Genomic DNA, 26,695 nt, shown 5'->3' with positions numbered 1-26,695 from the left:
TGCTGTGCCTGTGAGGTGGGAGAGCCAACTTCAGGACACCGGTCCACAAGAGGCCTCTCAGCTGCACATAATATCAAACGGCGAAAATCTCCCAGTGATCTCCATCTCAACGCCAGCCCCCAGCTTCACTCAACGACCAGCAAGCTACAGTACAGGACATCCTATGCCAAACAACTAGCAAGACAGGAACACAACCCCATCCATTAGCAGAGAGGCTGCCCAAAATCATACTAAGTCTACAGCCACCCCCAAACACACCACCAGACATGGACCTGCCCACCAGAAAGACAAGATCCAGCCTCATCCACCAGAACACAGGCACTAGTCCCCTCCACCAGGAAGCCTACACAACCCACTGAACCAACCTTAGCCTCTGGGGACAGACACCAAAAACAATGGGAACTACTAACCTGCAGTCTGCAAAAAGGAGAACCCAAACACAGTAAGTTAAGCAAAATGAGAAGACAGCGAAACACACAGTAGATGAAGGAGCAAGATAAAAACCCACCAGACCTAACAAATGAAGAGGAAATAGGCAGTCTACCTGAAAAAGAATTCAGAATAATGATAGTAAAGATGATCCAAAATCTTGGAAATAGAATAGACAAAATGCAAGAAACAGTTAACAAGGACCTAGAAGAACTAAAGATGAAACAAACAATGATGAACAACACAATAAATGAAATGAAAAATACTCTAGATGGGATCAATAGCATAATAACTGAGGCAGAAGAACGGATAAGTGACCTGGAAGATAAAATAGTGGAAATAACTAATGCAGAGCAGAATAAAGAAAAAAGAATGAAAAGAACTGAGGACAGTCTCAGAGACCTCTGGGACAACATTAAACGCACCAACATTCAAATTATAGGGTTCCAGAAGAAGAAGAGAAACAGAAAGGGACTGAGAAAATATTCGAAGAGATTATAGTTGAAAACTTCCCTAATATGGGAAAGGAAATAGTTAATCAAGTCCAGGAAGCACAGAGAGTCCCATACAGGATAAATCCAAGGAGAAATACGCCAAGACACATATTAATCAAACTGTCAAAAATTAAATACAAAGAAAGCATATTAAAAGCAGCAAGGGAAAAACAACAAATAACACACAAGGGAAACCCCATAAGGTTAACAGCTGATCTTTCAGCAGAAACTCTGCAAGCCAGAAGGCAGTGGCAGGACATATTGAAAGTGTTGAAGGAGAAAAACCTGCAACCAAGATTACTCTACCCAGCAAGGATCTCATTCAGATTTGATGGAGAAATTAAAACCTTTACAGACAAGCGAAAGCTGAGAGAGTTCAGCACCACCAAACCAGCTCTACAACAACTGCTAAAGGAACTTCTCTAGGCAAGAAAAACAAAAGAAGGAAAAGACCTACAATAACGAACCCAAAACAATTAAGAAAATGGGAATGGGAACATACATATTGATAATTACCTTAAATGTAAATGGACTAAATGCTCCCACCAAAAGACACAGATTGGCTGAATGGATACAAAAACAAGACGCATATATTTGCTGTCTACAAGAGACCCACTTCAGACCTAGAGACACATACAGACTGAAAGTAAGGGGATGGAGAAAGGTATTTCATGCAAATGGAAACCAAAAGAAAGCTGGAGTAGCAATTCTCATATCAGACAAAATAGATTTTAAAATAAAGACTATTAGAAGAGACAAAGAAGGACACTACATAATGATCAAGGGATCGATCCAAGAAGAAGATATAACAATTGTAAATATTTATGCACCCAACATAGGAGCCCCTCAATACATAAGGCAAATACTAACAGCCATAAAAGGGGAAATCAACAGTAACACATTCATAGTAGGGGACTTTAACACCCCACTTTCACCAATGGACAGATCATCCAAAATGAAAATAAATAAGGAAACACAAGCTTTAAATGATACATTAAACAAGATGGACTTAATTGATATTTATAGGACATTCCATCCAAGAACAACAGAATACACATTTTTCTCAAGTGCTCATGGAACATTCTGCAGGATAGAACATATCTTGGGTCACAAATCAAGCCTTGGTAAATTTAAGAAAATTGAAATTGTATCAAGTATCTTTTCCGACCACAACGCTATGAGAATAGATATCAATTACAGGAAAAGATCTGTAAAAAATACAAACACATGGAGGCTAAACAATACACTACTTAATAACGAAGTGATCACTGAAGAAATCAAAGAGGAAATCAAAAAATACCTAGAAACAAATGACAATGGAGACACGACGACTCAAAATCTATGGGATGCAGCAAAAGCAGTTCTAAGAGGGCAGTTTATAGCAATACAATCCTACCTTAAGAAACAGGAAACATTTTGATTAAACAACCTAAACTTGCACCTAAAGCAATTAGAGAAAAAAGAACAAAAAACCCCCAAAGTTAGCAGAAGGAAAGAAATCATAAAAATAAGATCAGAAATAAATGCAAAAGAAATGAAGGAAACGATAGCAAAGATCAATAAAACTAAAAGCTGGTTCTTTGAAAGGATAAACAAAATTGATAAACCATTAGCCAGACTCATCAAGAAAAAAAGGGAGAAGACTCAAATCAATAGAATTAGAAATGAAAAAGGAGAGGTAACAACTGACACTGCAGAAATACTAAAGATCATGAGAGATTACTACAAGCAACTCTATGCCAATAAAATGGACAACCTGGAAGAAACGGACAAATTCTTATAAAGGCACAACCTGCCAAGACTGAACCAGGAAGAAATAGAAAATATGAACAGACCAATCACAAGCACTGAAATCGAAACTGTGATTAAAAATCTTCCAACAAGCAAAAGCCCAGGACCAGATGGCTTCACAGGCGAATTCTATCAAACATTTAGAGAAGAGCTATCACCTACCCTTCTCAAACTCTTCCAAAATATAGCAGAGGGAGGAACACTCCCCAACTCATTTTACGAGGCCACCATCACCCTGATACAAAAACCACACAAGGATGTCACAAAGAAAGAAAACTACAGGCCAATATCACTGATGAACATAGATGCAAAAATCCTCAACAAAATACTAGCAAACAGAATCCAACAGCACATTAAACGGATCATACACCATGATCAAGTGGGGTTTATTCCAGGAATGCAAGGATTCTTCAAAACACGCAAATCAATCAACGTGATACACCATATTAACAAATTGAAGGAGAAAAACCATATGATCATCTCAATAGATGCAGAGAAAGCTTTTGACAAAATCCAACACCCATTTACGATAAAAACCCTGCAGAAAGTAGGCATAGAGGGAGCTTTCCTCAACATAATAAAGGGCATATATGACAAACCCACAGCCAACATCGTCCTCAATGGTGAAAAACTGAAAGCATTTCCACTAAGATCAGGAACAAGACCAGGTTGCCCACTCTCACCACTCTTATTCAACATAGTTTTGGAAGTTTTAGCCACAGCAATCAGAGAAGAAAAGGAAATAAAAGGAATCCAAATCGGAAAAGAAGAAGTAAAGCTGTCACTCTTTGCAGATGACATGATACTATACATAGAGAATCCTAAAGATGCTACCAGAAAACTACTAGAGCTAATCAAGGAATTTGGTAAAGTAGCAGGATACAAAATTAATGCACAGAAATCTCTGGCATTCCTATACACTAAGGATGAAAAATCTGAAAGAGAAATCAAGAAAACACTCCCATTTACCATTGCAACAAAAAGAATAAAATATCTAGGAATAAACCTACCTAAGGAGACAAAAGACCTGTATGCAGAAAATTATAAGACACTAATGAAAGAAATTAAAGATGATACAAATAGATGGAGAGATATACCATGTTCTTGGATTGAAGAATCAACATTGTGAAAATGACTCCACTACCCAAAGCAATCTACAGATTCAATGCAATCCCTATCAAACTACCACTGGCATTTGTCACAGAACTAGAAAAAAAAATTTCACAATCTGTATGGAAACACAAAACACCCCGAATAGCCAAAGCAATCTTGAGAACGAAAAATGGAGCTGGAGGAATCAGGCTTCCTGACTTCAGACTATACTACAAAGCTACAGTAATCAAGACAGTATGGTACTGGCACAAAAACAGAAAGATAGATCAATGGAACAGGATAGAGAGCCCAGAGATAAACCCACACACAAATGGTCACCTTATCTTTGATAAAGGAGGCAGGAATGTACAGTGGGGAAAGGACAGCCTCTTCAATAAGTGGTGCTGGGAAAACTGGACAGATACATGTAAAAGTATGAGATTAGATCACTCCATAACACCATACACAAAAATAAGCTCAAAATGGATTAAAGACCTAAATGTAAGGCCAGAAACTATCAAACTCTTAGAGGAAAACACAGGCAGGACACTCTATGACATAAATCACAGCAAGGTCCTTTTTGACCCACCTCCTAGAGAAATAAAAACAAAACTAAACAAATGGGACCTAATGAAACTTAAAAGCTTTTGCGCAGCAAAGAAAACCATAAACAAGACCAAAAGACAACCCTCAGAATGGGAGAAAATATTTGCAAATGAAGCAACTGACAAAGGATTAATCTCCATAATTTATATGCAGCTTAATAACAAAAAAAACAAACCTAATCCAAAAATGGGCAGAAGACCTAAATAGACATTTCTCCAAAGAAGAAATACAGACTGCCAACAAACACATGAAAGAATGCTCAACATCACTAATCATTAGAGAAATGCAAATCAAAGCTACAATGAGATATCATCTCACACCAGTCAGAATGGCCATCATCAAAAAATCTAGAAACAATAAATGCTGGAGAGGGTGTGGAGAAAAGGGAACCCTCTTACACTGTTGGTGGGAATGTAAATTGATACAGCCACTATGGAGAACAGTATGGAGGTTCCTTAAAAAACTACAATTGACCCATATGACCCAGCAATCCCACTACTGGGCATATACCCTGAGAAAACCATAATTCAAAAAGAGTCATGTACCACAATGTTCATTGCAGCTCTATTTACAATAGCCCAGAGATGGAAACAACCTAAGTGTCCATCATCGGATGAATGGATAAAGAAGATGTGGCACATATATACAATGGAATATTACTCAGCCATAAAAAGAAACGAAATTGAGCTATTTGTAATGAGGTGGATAGACCTAGAGTCTGTCATAGAGTGAAGTAAGTCAGAAAGAGAAAGACAAATACCGTATGCTAACACATATATATGGAATTTAAGAAAAAAAAATGTCATGAAAAACCTAGGGGTGAAACAGGAATAAAGACACAGACTTACTAGAGAATGGACTTGAGGCTATGGGGAGGGGGAAGGGTAAACTGTGACAAAGTGAGAGAGAGGCATGGACATATATACACTACCAAACGTAAGGTAGATAGCTAGTGGGAAGCAGCCGCATAGCACAGGGAGATCAGCTGGGTGCTTTGTGACTGCCTGGAGTGGTGGGATAGGGAGGATGGGAGGGAGGGAGACGCAAGCGGGAAGAGATATGGGAACATATGTATATATATAACTGATTCGTTTTGTTGTGAAGCTGAAACTAACATACCATTGTAAAGCAATTATACTCCAATAAAGATGTTAAAATGGAAAAAAAAAAAATGGAGCTGGGGAAGGAGGACATTCCCTTCTCCTTCCTCCTGCCAGCCCTGAGGTGTCACAAGGCCCACAGGAACAGACAGTGAAAACCACTACCTTACAAAACTACACAGGTCTGTGAGTGGCAAACAGTTTCTGTGGCACTTTCAGGACAGCCCTACAAACTTCAGAGCAGAAAACACCTAAATTCTTGAACGTCAGCTATAAGACAGCAAAATTATTGTCTATTTTGCTCACTGATAAAGCCCAAAGTGCCTAGGACAGTGCCTGGCATACAGCAAGTATGCTCAATGCATGAATGATTGCAATTGAAAATGAAAGTTTAGTGATTTCAAGGTTTTTAAGTGATAAGAGATATCTCAAGTAAACCTTAGAAGAGAAACCATGATAAACCTGTGGAATCTCCAACACAATGCCTGTGCATAGTATACATGCAACAAATATTTGCAGAAGGAACAAATGCTGTAAAAATAGCAAACCAGAAACACTGAGACTAAATCTTTTTGGATTATAAGATTTTTCTAGACAGCTGAAGGCTGCCCCTTTAAGCACCTAAGCTATTTTTATTTTAACCATTTTTGGATGGGAATCATTTAGCGTATTTTTTCAAAGGCTACAGAGAATGTACTTTAACGCTTTTTTTTTGTGGTGAGCGTATATTACAATAACCACAAGAGCTACAGAGGCTGTGCAAAGCTCCATGCTGCCAGGGGTTAAGACATCAGGCAAGGATGTATGGGAATGAGAGACGGTATCTCAGCTTTTAATTACATACCCCACATTCCTACCAGTCCTCCCAAAGTAAATGTTGGTATGCTCTCTCAAATGCACCCCAGGGACCAAAGCAGAGGCTCCTAAACTCGCTGTGCCACAGACACCCTGACAAACCCCTACGGACTCTTCTCAGAGTTAGATTTTTAAATGCCATAGGCATTTACACAAAGCAATACAAAAGAATTATACCAGGAGGGAATTATCCAAATAATTATGATAAAGCATTATGTGCTTATCACCAAACTTAACAAGGTCTAGCGGCAAATCGTATGTCTACCATAATTCAAAGTAATGATGAGCATATAGAGTATTTTTGAGAGATGTGTAGCAACTATAATGCAATATGAAAACACATGATTTTATTGATGTTACTATCACAGGAGTTGCTAATGCTATGGGGAGGGTGATGACTCATAACTGAAGATGTTAAACTGCAGTTAAAGGTTAGTGGAAATAAAGGTGAATTTTTTTCCCCATCCAAGTTCAGGGACCCCCACTCCCAACTGCCATCCTCATTCCAGGTTAAGGATTCTTGGACTTAAGGAAGCGGGGGTGTTGGGGGGGCAGGTGCAGCGGAGGGACCAGCTACAATAACTCAAACATAAGATCACCACCACCGCCAGCCATCTCTCTCAGGATAATGGTGTGTATATACTGCATAGATGAACAATAAAACAAAGCCATCCCACCGCCCCAATGCACACATAAATCTAGCTGAAAATGGGAAAACTAGACCAGAAGCTTTAGCCATCGAAGTCTACAAAGGGATATTACAGTGTTATGATGCAGCCCATAAGGGAAGCAAAATCTAAGTGGGTTAAAACTCAAATGTCCATTACTTAGAGTTACGGAATTAATTTCTATGTAAATTCTTCATCAATACAAAAACGTTACAACTCTTTTCACATGTTATAAGTACTCAATTTGAGTCTGATGTGATGTATTGCCTAGCTAGTCCTTGATTATGACAATTTAGTCTAATATACAAACAAATGAAAATAACTGTCAACTTTACGTTAGCCCTGCCAATGGGACAGTAGGAAAATATGACAAAATAAATACCTTTGACTTCTCATTTCAAGAAACTGTCATTTAAGCTGCAGCTCACATCTGACAAGTGCAGGCACGCAGGGCAGCCTTTACTCTAGAATCTTCTTCCATCGATTCTCCACTAGCATCTGCTGATTCTTCCAGACCCGTTCAAGCACCTCCATTCCCACGGGCCCCGGCCTGCTGTGGTAATACAGGTCACAGCACTGACATTTGGGGCTGGCAATGGGGTGTCATTTGATTCATTTCTGTGGACCCTGCAGGTTTGTGTCAGTGTTTACTAAACACACACACTTTAATGTGAGAGGCAAGTGAACGGCACTTTTCTGTTTCTCTATCTTAAAGTGTAAAATAAATAATGTAATCTAATTAACCTTAATTTAAATATATTTATTTGAAAATATGGGGCTTCCCTAGTGGCGCAGTGGTTAAGAGTCCTCCTGCTGATGCAGGGGACACGGGTTCGTGCCCCGGTCCGGGAAGATCCCACATGCCGCGGAGCGGCTGGCCCCGTGAGCCAGGCCACTGAGCCTGCGCATCCGGAGCCTGTGCTCCGCAACGGGAGAGGCCACAACAGTGAGAGGCCTGCATACCGTAAAAAAAATAAAAATAAAAAATAAATGAAAGAAACAAAAAATAAAATGACTATTTTCATGAACCTTACCTAATATCAGGTAGAGAAAGTGTGACACCAATATTCTATACAATCATATGCACACTGTCCGGGGAAAAGCTGAACTTCTGAGACCTTCATCGAATCAAGTAGTTTAAGTTAATATCATATCTCGGGCACTAACCCCCCACTTACGGAAGCCAACTATGTGCCAGACACCATGCTTCACACAGATTACCTCGCTGCATCCTCACACCAACCCTCTGAGGAAAACCATGCTATTTCCATTTTACAGAAACATGGAGTCTTCTGGATCAGTGTTGGGCACTGGGGCTGTCGATGAAAGTGACCATCTAAGTGGAGAAAGAAACACAGCACTTTTTAGAAAATCAGGCACTGGAGGCCACAGGAGCGGTCACCAGTGAAGGGAGGAGAGGGCAGGACAGGAGGAGAGGCTTGGAGGAGAGGAGCCCCGGGCTGAGCCTTCAAGGAGTCGAGGCTGGTCAGGAGAGGCAAGGAGGGTGCTCCCCTCGCCTAGCACATGGCGGGAGGCTGACACAGGTGAAGCTGGGCCAGCAGAGTTTCCAACAGATCACACGGCTGCTGTGGAGAGAATGGGTTTGACGGACAAAACAGCAGAAGGAGGATGACAGGCAGGAGGATGCTGAAGTGGGAATGGCTTAGTTCCCTGCCCTCACCCTGCTGAGAAGCTCAGTTCCAGAACCAAGGGCCTTGTCACCCCAGTGCCTGGCCCTTTTCCTCACATCAGACCGAATAAACGAATCCACGTGTGAACAAAGGAGCATCTGAGCAGGAAGAAATGACGTCCTCCGGCTAGGGCTGTGGCAGTACAAATGCAGAGAAGATGATGAGGCAAAGCACAATTCCGAAGGTCAAACAGGCAAGAATTAGTAATTCACTGGGTGTGAGAGTTGACTGGCTGGATGGGAGAACCACCCACTGAGACCAAAAAAAAAAATCCAGAAATCTGAATACAAATTACAATTCCCTATTCATGCATATGAGTTCTCTCTCTTTTCAAGGTCATTTTATTCCTGAAGGAAGCATGGAAATTGTGTAGGTAGCGTGCGCTGCAGCCCAGAGAACAAGTCCCCACCCCATGCACCCAGTCCATTTTGGCATTCTGGGCCAAAACTCTGACAGGTTTTTTTAAAAGTATGTATGTGTGAAGAGCTGTTATCTCTTCTACTTATTTTCAGCAAAAGAGATGCAATTTTAAACACTGCTCATCACTAAAGATCTGGAAGGGACTGCCCATGGTTATCTCTGGGTAGCAGAAATTCGGTGGTTCCTTATTTTTGCTTATCAACATGTTGTTTTTCTGTATTTACATACACTGCTTTTTGCAATCTCACAAAAAGGTTAATTTTAAAAGAGTACATTTTTCTTAAACTTTAAGAAATGTTAGAGGTTACTGTCTAATTTTATTAGATAAAGACTTCCAGAGACAAAATTATTTGGAGGAAAACAATCTTCATTTTAAACATATGATAAATTATTTTCAATGCAGAATTTCAGCATACATTTCTAAGTGACCCCAAATGCTTCACTACATAACACACAAAATTTAAGTCATGGGACACCATCTGAAAAATAAACTTCCATATCCACAGAAACTAAAAACTTCAGACGACAGCCTAAAAGCGATATTCAAAAGACTGCCCTTTTATATGCATAGGTAATTACTTAAGACAAAAATTTGTAGCTTAAATAAAAATTGTGATAATAGTAAGAACTGGCCTGTTTTATGAAGCTGACAGTTCAAACTTGAGTTTAGATAAACCATTAGCCCTCTTAGTCAGATAAATACTCTTGCTACTTCCTAGGAATTGCAGTAAAATCAACCTAATTCAAATTATAACATTTGTGAACACAGTATGGAATCACCTTGACAACATCAGTATTAATTTTTACAAACACAAAATAATTTATAGCATAGGGCTACCCTCTGCATATACGGTGCCTTTATCCAAATTACTGAAAGCCAAAAACCCCTGTCCTCCCCAACCTCACAAACAAAAAGACTCTGGTATGCCAAGTGTGGGCTGGATCTCAGCCCCTGCTTGCCCTGTCGGCTGGATGCTTTTGTGCAGTATGCAACCTGCACACACTTACCTGGCAGCCCATTCACAGCCCTGTCACCCGCATCTGTGAGATCCATTGTAGTTTCCAGGAGCATGTTAGAAATTTAAACTTACTAATGCATGACTGTCCGACTTAACTGCCAGAAGGGCTTCTGCTATGGCTTATAAATATTATTTATAAACCACATTATTTACAGTTTTAAAATACTGCACCACACTAGCTTTTACAGCATTAACTGCATTCTTGAATAAAACCCATCATGTATGTTCAAGAATCCCAAATTTCATTCAGATGAGTGGTAGAAACTCGAATCCCAAATTTCATTCAGATGAGTGGTAGAAACTCGTATCATCTCAGTCCATTTTTGGAAATAAACTATACTCACCAAGTGGCCATCCCCTTTCTTTCATCTTGATCAACAGGCACATCAGAACTCTGGCCAGTAAAGGATATTAGTTAGAACTGGTCTAATCTATTTTCCACCTAACATATTTTATACTTTATGTCTACCAAGTATGACAATAACAACACTATTTGCTGGTCCCTGACTTTCTCAGAAGTCATGTTAGATAACTTCAATAAATGTTTAAAAAACTCAGACTGTATCCCAGCACAGGATACCTCAAAAGGAGAATTAAGTGGCAAATACTCTCTTCCTGAATTTAGAGATGAAGGAAATCAATCAAGAAAAGTACACAAGGGGCTTCCCTGGTGGCGCAGTGGTTGAGAGTCCGCCTGCCGACGCAGGGGACACGGGTTCGTGCCCCGGTCCGGGAAGATCCCACATGCCGCAGAGCGGCTGCGCCCGTGAGCCATGGACGCTGAGCCTGCGCGTCCGGAGCCTGTGATCCGCAGCGGAAGAGGCCACAGCAGTGAGAGGCCCGCGTACCGCAAAAAAAAAAAAAGAAAAGAAAAGAAAAAGAAAGAAAAGTACACACGACGAAAATGAAACAGTGTAAAGTTGCACATAGAATGAAGTTGTCCAAGTGTCAATTCCTAACGGCGCCCAGCCCTCAGCTAACGGTTCTCCTCCTCCCTGACCCACCTACACTCCTGGTGTGTGAGAATGAAAATCCGATCTCGTCCAAGCACCCAACCATCCCTCCACTGGCAGTTTCTCCAAGACCAGGGACTCGTGTGTCACACTGAAGGGAATGAACTGCAGTACTCTTTAAATCACTTCCAGTTCCAAAATCCTACTATGCTATATAAATAAATTGGCTAATAGAATGAAAATACCAAAAAAATACCAACATCAGGAACATGGTGATATGTATAAAATATTATAAACTCTCAGATGGGAAAGTACCCACAGGGTAGACCCAGCCTGCCAAAGTTCATGTGAAAAAGATTTACAGATTTTAGTTGACTGTAAGCCCAGGATAAGCCAACAGAACAGCCTGGATATCAAAAGAATGAAAAAGGAAAGAAAAGCCTATGGCAGTAGGAGAAATGTCATCCTTGCGTTAAAGGGGTCACAGCCCCACCGTCCTCCCTGCCCATCATGCCACACAGCAAGTTTCATTTTCGGTTTCAGAAGACTTTAAAAGCAAAGGCAGTAAGAGTCGCAAGGTGCCTGCAGATCCACGAACGGAGGCTGGAGGACGGAGCTATGGGCTTGCAGCTCGGGCAGGGAAGACGGAAACTCACCACTGCCTTTGCAAGTCTGCCTCAGGGAAAAGGCACAGTCTCCCGCGCTCGCTCGCTCGCTCGCGCGCTCTCTCTCTCTCTCTCTCATGGGAAGGAAAGAAGGTGAGACACAGTGAGACAGAGTTCTGCTCAGAATACAACAATCTGTCTTTCCATTTGAGCTGTGTAGAAGGGCAGGGACGTCTTGGGGACGCTGAGCCTCCTGGGAGGTGCGGGGAGCACAGCCAGGCGGCTCAGACCTCCAAGCCCCCGAGTCTAGGGCCCTCCAACAGACAGGCATCGGGACCTGCCCCCTCCAAGCGCCCCGGAGCCCACCTCCCAACCTGTCGAGTCTGACCGTGCGGCTCCTCCTCCCCGCCCCCACTCCCCCAGGGTCCTCGACTGACTTCATCTTCGTGAGACCAGATATTTTACAATCAGGAACATTCCTAGAGAACCAACACCGAAACCAAGGCTGACAAGAGATAAAGGCTCGGCTGTGCCGGCCAAGAGCTGCTTGGGAATGCGTCCAAGGCTTTGTCGTTTCTCCCATGCCAAGGGGACGGCTCACAGGCAGCGAGAAGCCTCTGTGCCTCGCTAAAACTCAACTCTGATCTCTACATTCCACCTACCAAGCAGGAACTGCAGTCTCTGAATCCAAAAGACATTTCCAAAAGTGGGACTTCATCTTGGTTTACAAGGGTAAGAGGAAAAACATAAAATAAAGATAAGCCCTAAGGGGAGGGGAGGGATAAGGAAATCTTGTTAGGGTAATTCTCTCCTTTAGACTGTATTAGTAAAATGCACCTCCATTTCACAGGCATCTCAGGGAAGACCCTTCATAGGGTTCTGCTTTTCTCTCTACTCTATCTCCAGGGACCTCACCCACTGCCCCAAGGCCGACAAAGATAATTTAGTGTACGTCTTAGGTCTGAATTCATTCCTAAACTTGACTCAAATTTCTAATCACCTCTCTAAGAATCACCCAGACTTTGGACACCTTGACCTTAAAACATCCCAGTCAAGCTCATCCTCTTTGCCCTAAAACAGGTCTCTCTCATTTCCTTGTTTCCCAAATGCCTTCCAGGCAAGTAGTTTGAAAGCCTGGAAAGTGCCTTCTAATCTTCTCTCTTGCTCCATTTTTCAATAAGCCATCAAGGTACAGTCTCTCACTAGGAGCCCAAAACCTCAAGCACTGGTCTAGGCCCGCACTTAAACTCAGACCACAGCAAGACCCCCAGCCCTGCCTCTGGCTTCTCCCGGTATATAAACCCGCCCGCCCACTCTCCACTGGCAGCCTCGTCTTCCAGAAGGCCAGCTTGGATCACATCAGCCTACCACTCCATAAACTTTCTAGGGCTCCAATCACTACCAAAATACCAACCTCGCAGCCTGACCTGCCGAGCCCTCCACGCGGGTGCTCCAACCACCTCTTCCCTGTGAACCCCCTAATTCACCATCTTTGGCAGGGAGGGAGGTCCACTGAGCTCCACTCACACACATCCTGGGCTTCTGCTCATTCGGATGTCCGCCTCCACGCCTTTGCTCGTACTGCTTCTTCCGGTCAAGCGTTCCTGCTCACCCCCTGGATGGGACCCTCAAAAACCGCTCATTTAATCTGTTCATTTTCTCAGGAAACAGAGCCTCAGAGGCCTGGAACGACAGGCCTCCAGTCACAGGCCAGGCTGGACAGAGCCAGACCTCCCCCCTTCAGGGCTCTTTTTCTAGACCACACCAGGTCTCCGTGATTTGCTTTTAACAGGGATGAAATAGAGACTTTGGCTTGAAATGTCCTTATTAGACTAAAACCTCTAAGCCCACCAAATTAAAAAAGAGCACAGTGCCCACATTTCTAGTGACTTAGGGGATTTCTCTTAGACTCACAAGCCCCACTGGTTACACCTTCCAGTTTAACTGCTAATACCATGTGGATGTGAAGGACTCTGTTGCCCAGCCTGGGGTCTGCCCCAAGGGCTTGAGAGCAGACTCACCCTCTCCCCCAAAGAGAGGAGCCGGCAGCACTCTACTGCCTGTTTATTCAATCAAGATTAAAGCAAAAAATTGTTACATCTACAGAGCCTCGAAAAGCTGCAGAGAGACAGGTGCTCCAGGACACTATATACAGGCTTTTCTTAACGCCTACATCCAAACCACATCTCTGGCTCCTTTTGAGAAGGACAACATTTAAGTTAACAGTGTACAATCGGTTCTGACTATGCCTGCTGAATAAAGTCAACAAGGAGACTGTCAAGTGGGATTTACTGCATTTGGAAAATTATTACCTCCGTGTACCAGAAGACTACTCAGAGGTTGAGCACCGCCCCCCCCAGCCCACTGGACTGTGGGACTTCTGTGTAAGGACCACTGCACACACCCACCTTCCCCTCCGAGAGGCAGGAATTGTGTCTTTCTCTTCTGTGTCCCAAGTGTCTGGCACAGAGAAGATGCACAATCAATGTGTGGTGACTGACACTGAACTTGAAAGAGAAGCTGTATTTCTTGGCCAAAAATATCTGGAAATACCACAGGACTCCCCTAAGTAGTGTGGTAACTGCAAAATAATGAATACAGTATCGTACGTACGCTTTGGTGGTCTAGCTCATTGAGCTCTTCCCTTTGGGGGAAAAGATCCAGAGATTACAATCTCAACTAGTTTAAACACTACAGAATTCATAGAAATCAAACTCTGGTACCATGTTCTTTCAGCTACCCTGAAATTGGGTGATACTGCCTTGACTGAAACTCCAGTGTACTCTAAATTCATACATTTTCAAATGTGGGAAGAGAATCCCTTCCATTCACCTAGAAACAGTAATATGGCTATTTTGGGAACTATAAGAGGGTTCTGACCATACCAAAAGCACTAGCAAACTTCACGCTCATTATACAATTAATCTGGTAATAATCAAACACAAGGGGCCACAAACTCATTACTCATAAGCAGGTTTATGGTTTGTGTTTCTGAAGTCACATTTTACAAAATTAAAGCTCTAATATTTTAAATTTGGAAACTTACATGTGTAAGAAAACAAAAAGCCTGACACAATAGAGACCATCACAATAGCATGTGTAAATGTCTCTAAGCAAATACTGTCTCAAAGATCTTACGATTTATTTTCACCTAATGACTGATTTCCTCTGGGTCCACCCTGTGAAAAGAACTTCCCAAAAATACTCATTTGGCTGAGTCTCTGCCTTCGGCGGGCCTACAGTTATGAACTCTGCTAAACAAATAAACTTCCTTCCTATTTTTAAAGTTTTCCAAAATTGGAGAATCTACATCTTTGGTTGGCACACTATTTCCTGGACTTTAACAGCCCTGGCAGTGAAGAAATTCTTCGCGGTATTTTGAGAGATGAAAAGTACTTCAGAAACAGTGCGGCAGCTGCTCCCTACCTCTATTTTAGGGAAGGGGAAATCAAGGGAGAGTTGTGACCCTGGGTGAGGTCACACAGGCAGCTGGTGGCAGAGGCCTGTGTAATTCTCTCTGCCCCTTATCGGATCTAATGACTTGTGGTCTGACAAAAGCATTTTGCTCTCGTTCTGTACTCGTGAACCACGGCTTATGTTTAATTCATGAAGAATGTGATAAAACAACAGGAAAAAGTCTCAGTATCATGCTGAGTACCAAGTGATGCAAAGAGCTGCAATGCGCTCTGGACTAAGAGTCAGAACACCTTGTTTCAATCTCAGCTGTGACTTTGGGGAAACCACTTCACCTCTGGAGGACCCAATGTTATCATCTTTCAAAAGAGGGAACAGAACTAATAAGCAACTGCAAAGGTCATCTCCACCCCCTAAATGCAATGAAGAAGATGACGGTGATGGCTCACTTTTATTAAGTGTTTAATCTCAGCCAGACATTGTTCTAAGTATGTTATGTGGATAAATCCTCAACAGCCTGGAAGATGGCTCTTATCCCCAATTTTAAGGATGAACAGATTCATGCACAAACAGAAGTGACGTGTCCAAGGTGGCATCTCCACTGGGACCAGATGGAAAGGGGATCTGTCCCAGGCCACTGGCTCCAGGGGTCCTCTCTTCCTTATCAGAGGTGGACAGTCTAAGATGACCACCCTGACTTGCAGTAACAGAGACATTCCAAACTGAGAACAATCATCGTGATCACTCAACACGATGTTCTATGAGACCAAAGGCCCAGGGAAGTGTAACCTGAACTGTAAGTCAAAAAATTTAATGGAAACGTACGGCTACATCCACCCCATTGCCTAGACGAGCTCACCCTAAAGACTGCTTGACAGTTTACATTCACTCACCTCATCTCATGTGACACCCAAACAGGACTACGTGCTGGGTAGCAGGGCAGAGATCACCACTCCCATGGCATCGAGCCAAGGCTAAACAGCAACACAGGCAAACCTGGGCCTCCAACCCATGCCTTTAACTTCCCGTCTGGTGTCCCGTCGCAGGCTGGAGGAGATGCCACTGTGGCGGGATGCTCTGGAATAATTCCTAACAGAAAGAGCACTTTCCAGAGAAGCTGAATAACTACAAAACGGTTCCATGGTGCTTGCAAAAGAACATCAGATAATGAGTGATAATTCTCTAAAGCTCAAAACTCAAGTCAACAAGAAAACTGAAAACTCAGCCTCAAGGTCACCTCAAAACTGACCTCTTTCAGTCTTCCATTTAATTGCCCTAACGTTCCCCAATTTTGACCAATCTTCAATTATCTATTGGTGATTTTCCTCTCATTTCCTGTTTTCTTCCCTCCCTAACCAAGAACACCATGAAATTCGGGCATGCAAAAAATATGAGCTCCTTCTTGAATAGCTTCAATCTCATACACCTATTTTTAAAAGCAGCCAATTTGAACGTTTTTTACCTCTCACCAATGGGAGAAAAAAAAGTTCAGTCTTTCAGTGGGAAAGGGTATTTTTCTAAGTTCTGACCACCCTTGTTTCAAATCCTGAACATGTGTTGTAATCCACTTATTACAGAGGTAGCATAGGTACAACAGATAAAACATGAATTCAGAACCAGACAGTTCAAGCTTTAATCTTAATAGCTAAGACAAGTGACAAGTTGCCTAACTTCTGTGAACTTCAGTTTCTTCATACATCTTTCCCAAAAAAGGAGGGAAGGAATAATACCACTACTTCCAGGATTACTTGGAAGCTGACTACTCCCAAAACAATGGCTGGCACATATTAACTGCTCAAAAATGTAATCATCTCTTCCTTTCCACGGTTGCGTCAACACTATAAATCCACTCTGCAAGTGACATTTCTCTGAGAAAACTCACTCTCCCTTACTGGAGGAGAATAGATGCGGTGCACATACCTGCTTCGTCTCCCACAGGATGCCCTCCTGGGGACAGGAGCCCAGTACTGGGGGAGCTATGTCACCACACTGGACTTTGGCAACTTGCACTCTCTTGAAATACTCAGGCCCTGGTTTCTTCCTACACACAGTTCACACAACTGCCAGGCCTCCCAGGCTCTTGAGCATTTATGACAATGACACCCTTCATGTGTCATGTCAGAGAATCTCCATCCACCCCAACAGACTACTCACTTCATGCTTCCTTCCTTTGCCTTTTTCCTTGCAGGCCCCTTGACCTACTCTGAAATGCACATGCATAAAGTCAGGTGACTAAATAAAATATTCTTAACTACAACCTATTGATAGACATGCATACTTTTGATTTTAGTAAAATAATTTAGAGAGAAAAGTACAAGCAAATCAGCAAGGCAACATTAACAAGGTGTGCAAAACCCAGGGGTCCGGGACCTTGGGTTTAGTTCTGCCCCAACTAGCTATATGATCTATATTGTCACCTAATTGCCCTGAGTCTCAGTTTCCTCATGTAGAAAAGAGAATTATATTCTGGTTACACCAGAATGACCACCACGCCACAATTACCAACAGGTGTGTCCATGCCCTAGGGTGTGCTGGGATGAAACAAAGCGTTGCTCTTAATTCTGAACCTCCCTGTATCTGGGTAGTTTACTTAATGTGACATGCCGTCCTTAAGGGTTAAAAAATCATTCGTCTCAAAAGAAAGGCGAACAGAGTTAGAGAGCAACCCTGAATAATTCCAAAACATGCTAGAAAACTACCAAGAGTATATCCTAACTATTCTTTTTCATAATCTATCACATCGATGACCTACAACTCAATCATCTTTCTTTAAAGACTTAGCTCAGGGTCTTCCCTGGTGGTCCAGTGGGAAAGACTCCACACTCCCAATGCAGGGGACCCAGGTTTGATCCCTGGTAGGGGAACTAGATCCCGTACGCATGCCGCAACTAAGACCCGGCGTGGCCAAAACAAATAAATAAATAAATAAATAAAGACTGAGTTCAGATATCCTCTCCTCTAAAGTCTCCCCAGACTCCCCGGCTGAGTGACCCCCTGTGTATACAACTGTATTACTGCACTAAATTAAATTATCTTCACAGGGGCCCGCTCCCTGATAAACTGCAAGCTGCTCAAAGGCTGAGCCTGTCCTACTCTTCTCTGGATCCACAGCACTTACCACCACGCATTCAAAAAGAACCACGGACTTAAACTGCAAACTCAACCACATTTTAAATAGTTTACATTTGCAGATGCTCTTCATAATTTCTTAAGCAAATTTTTACATTATTTTATCTTAAAATAGGGCCTATAAAAAAAGAGATAAATACAGAACACATTATTAATTTTATAGGTGAGAAAGGCTCAGCAGTTAACTTAGCCCAGCTCAACCAAAGTGAACAAGCCCTGTGAGTCTAATCCCATCGTAACACGTGACAGATATAAAAATAATCTGCATAAGTACCAAAGGTCATGAAAACTAAGAAAATTCTTTTTCATCACATCTTTCTTATAAATCTAACAAACAGTATAGACTGCTGGTTCATCACTCTTCCAATAGCAAATACAGAGGTAACAGAAATAATGGAAAAATGAAAGGTACTTAATCTAGATTCACAAATATAACCAAATAATTTTTTCCTTTTCTGTAACTTTTATAAATGTTCCTGAATACCAATACATATATTATGAAATAAGATTCAAAAAGACTAATTTATTATTTCTACTCTTTAAAAGTTATCAAAAGAAAGGAAGGGCTACACATCACATATCATTAGGGAAATGCAAATTAAAGCAACAATGAGATACCGTTACACACCTATTCAAATGGCCACAATCTGGAACACTGACAACACCAAATGCTGACGAGGATGTGGAGCAATAGGAACTCTCATTCATTGCTGGGAGAAACGCAAAAGGGTGCGGCCACTCCGGAAAACACTTTGGCAGCTTCTTACAAAGCTAAACTTACTCTCACCATATGATCCCACAATCGTTCTCCCTGATGTTTACCCAAAGGAGTTGAAAACGTATGTCCACACAAAAACCCACACAAGGATGTTTATAGCAGCTTTATTCATAACAGTCAAAACTTGGAAGCAACTGAAATGTCCTTCTGTGGTTGAATAGATAAACTGTGGTCCATCCAGATGATGGGATATTATTCAGTGCTAAAAAGAAATGAGTGATCCAGCCATGAAAGGCACTGGAGAAACTTAAATGTACATTACTAAGTGAAGGAAGCCAATCTGAAAAGGATACATACTTTATGATTCCAACTATATGACATTCTGGAAAAGGCAAAACTATAAAGATCAGCGGTTGCCAGGGGTTGGAAGAAGGAAGGGATGAATAGGCAGAGCACAGAGAATTTTTAGGGCAGGGAAACTATTCGGTGTGATATTACAGATACATGCCATTACACATTTGTCCAAATGCATGGAATGTACAACGCCAATAAAACACAGTGTAAAACATGGACTTTGGGTGATAATGATGTGTCAATGCAAGTTCATCAATTGTGACTAATGTACCACACTGATTGGGGATACTGATGATAGGGGAGGCTCTTCCAAGTGTGGGAACCGAGGCTGCATGGGAAATCTCTGTACCTTCTGCTCAATTTTGCCATAAACCTAAAATTGCTCAAAAAATAAAGTCCATTTAAAAACAGAAAGGGGGCAGTTTGAGTCTATTTTTCAATAATAATCGGATGCCTAGTCTATTACAATATCCTAATGGTACTTGGGGCAAAGTTAAATATCCTGAAAAAGAGGAAAGGCCACCAAATTATTTTTTAAATTTGATAAGCTGAATAGCTAATACCTAAAATGTTCAAATTTTTTAAACAGTGCAAGAGTATGCAATGCAAATTTTTCCTTTCACTCCTATTCTCCAAACACCCAATTTTCAAGGTTGTTGATTTTTTTTTTAAGTTTTATTTCATGGGACACTATTTCTACTATTGTCCTCCCAGACACAAGTGACTATTCTGAAATCATGGCATTTGTTCTAAAAACTATGAGCAGCTCCCATGTCTAATAGTAGGTATAACAGAAAATATTGAAACTGAGAACCTTGCTCCTCAAAGTGTGGTCCCCAGACTGGCAGCATTAGCATCATCACCTGTGAGCTTGTTGGAAATGCAGAATTTTGAGTTCCATCCCAGACCTACTAAAGTAGAACTACGTTTTAACAAGATGAAGCGATCTGTATGCACTGGTGTACATGACAACGCCACCTCTGTTTTCATAGAGCTTACAGGCTAAGGAGGTAAAATATTCAAATAACTGCAACGAAGGATACACAGGATAGACGACGCAGCTACAAGAGTTTGGGGAGAGATCAGCTTTGGCCCCTAAGGGGTCTCCACTGCCCCAAGATAAAATGCCAGCTCCTGTGAAGGGGTCTGTGTGCCGTGCACACCCTCGTCCCAGCACATCCGTTCAGCTCACCCTCTGCTACCCCCTACAGCAGATTTCCTGCCAGCCTGACCAACAGCCCGTCACTGAGGTTCCTCAACACGCCTGCAGGCCTCTGCATGTGCTACCCCGGCACACCCTGCCCCTCCCCAGCTACCTCCTCCTTGGCCACCTTCCGGGAAGGGGCAGGAGCCCCTCCAGCCTCTCCCATGGCACAGCCCAGCTAGCTGATGTCTACCCTCCCCTGCCAGAGGAGCTCCTCCAGGGCAGAGGAAATGCCTAGGGGTTATTTTCTTCCCAGTTTAGTACGCTCATCCAATCGGTGAATGAAGGAACGAGAGATGCTTCAGGGAAGGGATGAAGACGAGAAGGGCTTAGTCAGTCAGAAATGGAAGATCACTGCAGAGGCACATTTAGGCTAGGACCGGATTAGCGAATCTGTCTCAGGAGAACAAACTATAATTTGCTTTTTTCTCATTATGAGATCTGCTCCAGGCAGTGTTCCGTTGTGGATTAGGTGGGGTTTCTACCCCTGCTTTTCTCCATTCTCTACTCGTAAAACCAACCTGTGCCCGAATTACTGTCACTCTAAGCAACTCGAGCTCCCGAAGCGCAGAGAGAGGCTGCTGCCACTACCCAACAAGCACCCCACAGGAGCGCCGCTGAAATCTTGGTTGGGGCTACACCAGCTCCACTTAGCAGACGCAGCAAATTTTTCAAATTCAAGGAGTGGCTTGACTACGACAAGTTCTTCCCTCTTCATTCAACTCAAACATGTACTAATTAAAAGTAATATAAGTCTACAGACAAAAAAAATGTTAATACATATTTTAAAATTTTCCATCACAACCTAGGACACAACCTCAGCAACAAACCGACATCAGACTGACTTGAAGCAAGACAACAGAACTACCGCCTACATACTAGCTACAGGCAGATTCACACCTTCAGGAAGGCTGCTGTGCGCTAACAGGCAAAATAAGTCCAACTGGTCAGAGGCACCCAAGGTGGGCTGATCCAGTCTGCAGGAAACCTCAGAGGTAAGTAAATAAGCCCAAAGCCAGGACACAAGTGTGCCTGCAAGCTGTGGTTAGAGGCAGCTGAGCAAAGGACAAACTGTGCTTGTATTCAACACAGAAGAAGCAGTTGGTTACTCGGTCATTTGCACCAGCCTCAGACGCTGGGTCACAATCATTTCATATGTATCTGAGGTAGCACTACCACCTCCTGCCTGACCACACCAGCCTCCTAAGCGGTGCCCTTGGCTTCCACCCAAAGCAGACATCACTCCTCGCTTTCAAGCCCACAGCACTTTCAAGCAAACCCCGCACAGTGCCTGCAGAGCCTGGCCCAGATCAGCCCTCCCCGACTCAGGGCCCAGCTCTCCGGGCCCAGCTCTCCGCGCTTCACCTGCCTTCTTCCTGCTGCTCTACCAGGCCCACCTCCAGGCCTGTTCCCTGCTGCTCCCTCCCCCCCGGAACATCTTCAGGGCCCTCTCACCGCTCCGGTGAAATGCCACCTTCCTGCCACCCAGGCCCCACGCACTCTCAACCGAACCACCCTGCTAACTTCCCTTCCTAATACTCACCACCATCTGCAATTACCTTGTTTCTTTCTTCACCGTCTCTCCCACCTCGAATTTGAACGCCATGAAAACAGGCACCGGTCGGCCTGTTCACTGCTCAACTCCAGCTCCTCAAACAGTACCCGGCAAATAGTAGGTACTCAATAACTGTATCCGTGTTGAACACATTTGTTAAATAACTTGTTGAATGAATAATGGCTATAAAACCCATGTTTTAAGCAAAGCCAAAATATGAAAAACCTGGTTTTACGTAAAATATTAATCAGTGATTGAGTACAAGTTTACAAAAGGACTCCTTCCCTAATGCATTTTTAAATATTTGGCTTAAAAAGCTTCAGTGTGCACATTTTTAAAATATTTATTTATTTGGCTGCGCCGGGTCTTGGTTGAGGCACGCGGGATCTTCGTTGCGGCATGTGGGATCTATCTCCCTGACCGGGGATCAAACCCGGGCCCCCTGCATTGGGAGCACAAGTCTTAACCAGTGGACCATCAGGGAAGGCCCGCACATTTTTAAAAGATAAACCTTTGGCACAAAATGAACTAACTCCTTCAGGGCATGAACAGTGCCTGGTACACAGAAGGCACCCACTAAATATCTGCTGAATACATATGTAAGCACTGGAAAATAGCTTAATACGAGGCATGAGCTATATGAAACTGGACTTGGATTTGAGAACACAGTAAATTTAGCTATATTTAGGTCCCATTTTCCATTTCATCTGATAAACTGACATAGATATTTTTAAAATCCACTAATTTGAGACACTAGCAGTAATGTTAGCCATCATCTTTACAGGCGGGTGCAGATCCAAGGAAATTCAGAAAGTTACCTGGCAGTTCTGTTGCTCTTGGTCTTCACCAATACGTAAGTGGCGGCATAGAAACAATCAACAGAAATACTCAGAACTGCCAGGGATGTCTGTGGACTTAGTATTAAAATCACAAACCTTGAGAAACTTGTTTTTATTTATACACTGTAATCTACGTAAAAACTCCACCGTTGGGACTTCCCCGGTGGCGCAGTGGTTAAGAATCCGCCTGCCAATGCAGGGAACGGGTTCCCAGCCCTGGTCCGGGAAGATCCCACATGCCGCGAAGCAACTAAGCCTGTGTGCCACGACTACTGAGCCCGCGCTCTAGAGCCCTCAAGCCACAACTACTGAGCCCACGTGCCACAACTACTGAAGCCCACGCGCCTAGAGCCCGTGCTCCCCAACAAGAGAAGCCACGGCAATGAGAAGCCCTCACACTGCAATGAAGAGTAGCCCCCGCTTGCCACAACTAGAGAAAGCCCGTGTGCAGCAACGAACACCCAACACAGCCATAAATACATAGATAAATTTATTTAAAAAAAAAAAACAGGGCTTCCCTGGTGGCACAGTGGTTGAGAGTACGCCTGCCGATGCAGGGGACACGGGTTCGTGCCCCGGTCCAGAAAGATCCCACATGCCGTGGAGTGGCTGGGCCCGTGAGCCATGGCCGCTGAGCCTGCGCGTCCGGAGCCTGTGCTCCTCAACGGGAGAGGCCACAACAGTGAGAGGCCCGCGTAGCGCAAAAAAAAAAACAAAAAAAAACTCCAGTGTCCCCAGTGAAAGACTAATCAAGAAACCGCACCTCTATAAGCCTGGCCTCATTTTAATATAATGCACACCTGCCTTAATGTTCCAGGACACGTCTAATTTTAAAAAGTGTATCTTAATTTTTCCCTTAACAGATAATCTCTTTGAAATAAAATTCTTCCTTATTTTGGCTTTATTCTTACACCATGAAATTACATGTTCAGTATTCACACACTACTAATGCATCACCCAAGAAAAACAAGTTAATGTTCAGGTAACCACCTGCATCAAGTGACACCCACTCCCTTTCTTCCCTAACAGGTGTTGGGCTGCAGTTTACAAAGGTCAAAGCAGGAATTTGATGTGCAAGTGTTTGTGTGAGGTGTGTGCTCATATGCATTTATGTGTTCTTGAAGGGTCATTCTAAAATCTAATATAAATGCACTTTGGGAGTATGCAGTTCTGTGTATTATCTGTGCCTCTTGTTTATACTTTTAAAACATTTCCTGGTTTAAAATGCAAAGTGTGTTAATGACTTGTCTCTGAACTGAACACCAAACAGCTTCCACAGAAAGCCACTCTTATAAGCTATAACCCCAAGAAATGAACTTTCAAAGAGTACCTTCATATTCTAAAAGCTCTCAGGGAATAACACACTGTCTACAAAAATCAATTACAGGATGCAATTTACAATAGCACAACACCTAGAAAAAACGAAATACAAAAGAACTACACTTTTAAAAATTATGCTGACAACTGACATAACTTTACTGGAAAAACATTTTAGTTTTTTGTTGTTGTTCTGTAGTTTAAACAAATTTGGAATAACATGATTCAGAACTCAGATCAAGTTATCAACATGTTCATTTTTTACATGAGCTTTTCAAAAGTACTGCCAGTTGCAGAAAGCTGACAATCCTTGATTTCTTTTTTAAGTAAGGCTTTGGCTTGCTGTTTTCACTGTCACCTCTGTAGGCCAATGTAAACAGAAGTCCACCTCACTCCTATAAGTGAAAAGGATCTTATTAAATATGTTTTAGGAAAGTAAATAAAACTATAAAACAGTACTAGCAGTAAGGTTTTCTTAGATTTACCTCTTGATTTTCGAATAAACCAACACAATGAGTCTATTTTTTTCCTCCTTTTGGCCTTGCAGTGTATAACAAAAGGAGACTCAAATCCTCAACCGAGTAATATACACACCCTGAATTACTTTTTAAACTATATAACATTCTTAAATTTTAGCATTATTTATAAAAGCCAATTAGCTATCACTTCAAGCCAGAAAACCTGGACATTATTAATTTTTCTTCAGTTCAAAACTACCTTATAACAACTCACAACCTGTTTGAAAGTCACTTCACTTTACTACTAGCTATGTCTCAGGGAGTGAAGATTCTGGTGAGGATGGGTAGTGCCCGTCTAGTAACTAGTGTTATCCGGTTTCTGTGTCTCCAGTTTATTACCACTTAAATGATAGGCAAAACTTTATCTGTCTCATAAATAGGTATTTATAAAAATGTACTTTAACACTCTAAAAGCGCTGCATCATAACTAGAGATACCACCTAACTATTATTTGTAAAGGGTCACAGAACGGCTAACAGGTTCTCCCATTATCAGTTTATTGCTCAACCAACCTGCCATACACCAAGAGCGAGCTCTGCGAAGGGGCTGGCAAAGAGAGGAGCCCGTGGGGCGCGAGGAAGGTGCCCCATTAACCCGCCGACCTGTGGAAGCTTTGAGAGCTGCATCATTCAAAACACACAAACACCTGGTACTCCGGGAGGGTATTATTCTATTACTGCCTTCTCAAACTCATGAGAACTGTAGAAATCCACTCCAATCCCTTCATTTTTGCGATAGCAGAATTGGCCCGGACACGTAACGCTTAGTGATTCTGAAGGCGCCAACGTTCTGAAAATAAACTTTAAGGAAATAGAAAGAACTTACGTTTAAAATTCAGACTCCGTGCTCGCTTCGGCAGCACATGTACTAAAATTCAGACTCCAAAACTTGCCCCTGGAAACCAGCGAGTTAAAAACAAAAGACAGACATCCTCTAAGCGCACCAAGTTCAGCCTTCGGGAATCCTCAGGGCACTATCCCAGACAACCGAGCACAAACCTGTACCCGGGAGGCTGACGCGCGAGGTCCCGCCGCCGAGAGACACCTCGCGGTGAATCCGCAGCGTGAGGGTGGGGGGACTTCGGGAGCCGGAGAAGCCCACCCGCCCTGCGTCGAGCCTCACTCTCCCCACCTGTGAAATGGGCGTGACGCCACTGGCCCGTTCGCCACACGGGGAAGAAAGGCTAATGAATGAGAACCACCTGGTGAACGGCCCGGGCCGCCTTGGCCGCTCTGCGGCAGCGGTCCTCAGGCAGCGGGGCGTCCTCGGGCAGCGGGGCGCCCCCGCCGCGGTCGGATTCCCCCCCCAAGGCCGCGGGCGCTCTTCGTGCTCCGGACTCCCCGCGGCCCGACGGTTACCAAGGTTCCCCAAGCCGCGCCTGCCCGGACGCCGGCTCCCGGGCCGTCAGCTACCGTAAAGGGCGCCGTCCCGACCCGGCCCCGACGCCGCCTACCTTGGCCACCCAGCTGAACAATGGTGACATCGCGGGCCGGGCGGAGGCTCGTCGCCCGCAGCTCCGGCTCACTCCCGCCGCCGGCCCGAGGGGCGGCGGGCAGCCGGGGGCGGGCTCGGGGCGCGGCGGGACCCGGGCATGGCTCCCCCCGCAGCGGCAGCGGCGGCGGCGGGCTCCTCCCCGCTCGTCACTGCCCCGAGAGGTCGCGCCCGCAGGGCTGCCCGGCCGAGAAAGGGAAGTGGGTGGGGAGAGTGGGGGAGGGGAGCGGAGGGGAGGGAGCGCGGCCGACCCCGCCCCCACCCCGCCCACCCCCACGCTCGGCTCGCGGCGGGAAGTTGGGACCCGCGGGGGTCGCCCTCCTCCGGGACGCCCCCGGCTGCGCGGCTACTGGGGGAGGAGTCGTAAGCCCTAAGGGCTAGGGACGCGGCTTTCTAGGCCTGTGGGGTCCGTTTCGCCCAACTTTCAGAAAAC

The 26,695-nt window shown here is 43.7% G+C and overlaps 1 protein-coding gene across 1 annotated transcript in view; it reads right to left on the bottom strand.

Moving 5' to 3' along the window:
- TBC1D1 (TBC1 domain family member 1) overlaps positions 1–26,383 on the bottom strand; it is a 142,382-nt gene extending 115,999 nt beyond the window's left edge. Inside the window, exon 1 of the mRNA XM_082838273.1 lies at positions 26,225–26,383. Within this exon, the coding sequence (XP_082694399.1) occupies positions 26,225–26,254 (30 nt within the window). The 5' untranslated portion in view covers positions 26,255–26,383. The remainder of the gene's footprint in view (positions 1–26,224) is intronic.
- Between the last annotated feature and the right edge of the window lie 312 nt (positions 26,384–26,695).

Source organism: Leucopleurus acutus, assembly GCF_964270905.1.
Source record: "Leucopleurus acutus genome assembly, chromosome: 4".
In the NCBI taxonomy this organism is placed as follows: domain Eukaryota; kingdom Metazoa; phylum Chordata; class Mammalia; order Artiodactyla; family Delphinidae; genus Leucopleurus; species Leucopleurus acutus.
Note: the sequence above shows the minus strand (reverse complement) of the source record. Positions and strands in the feature narration are given on the sequence as shown.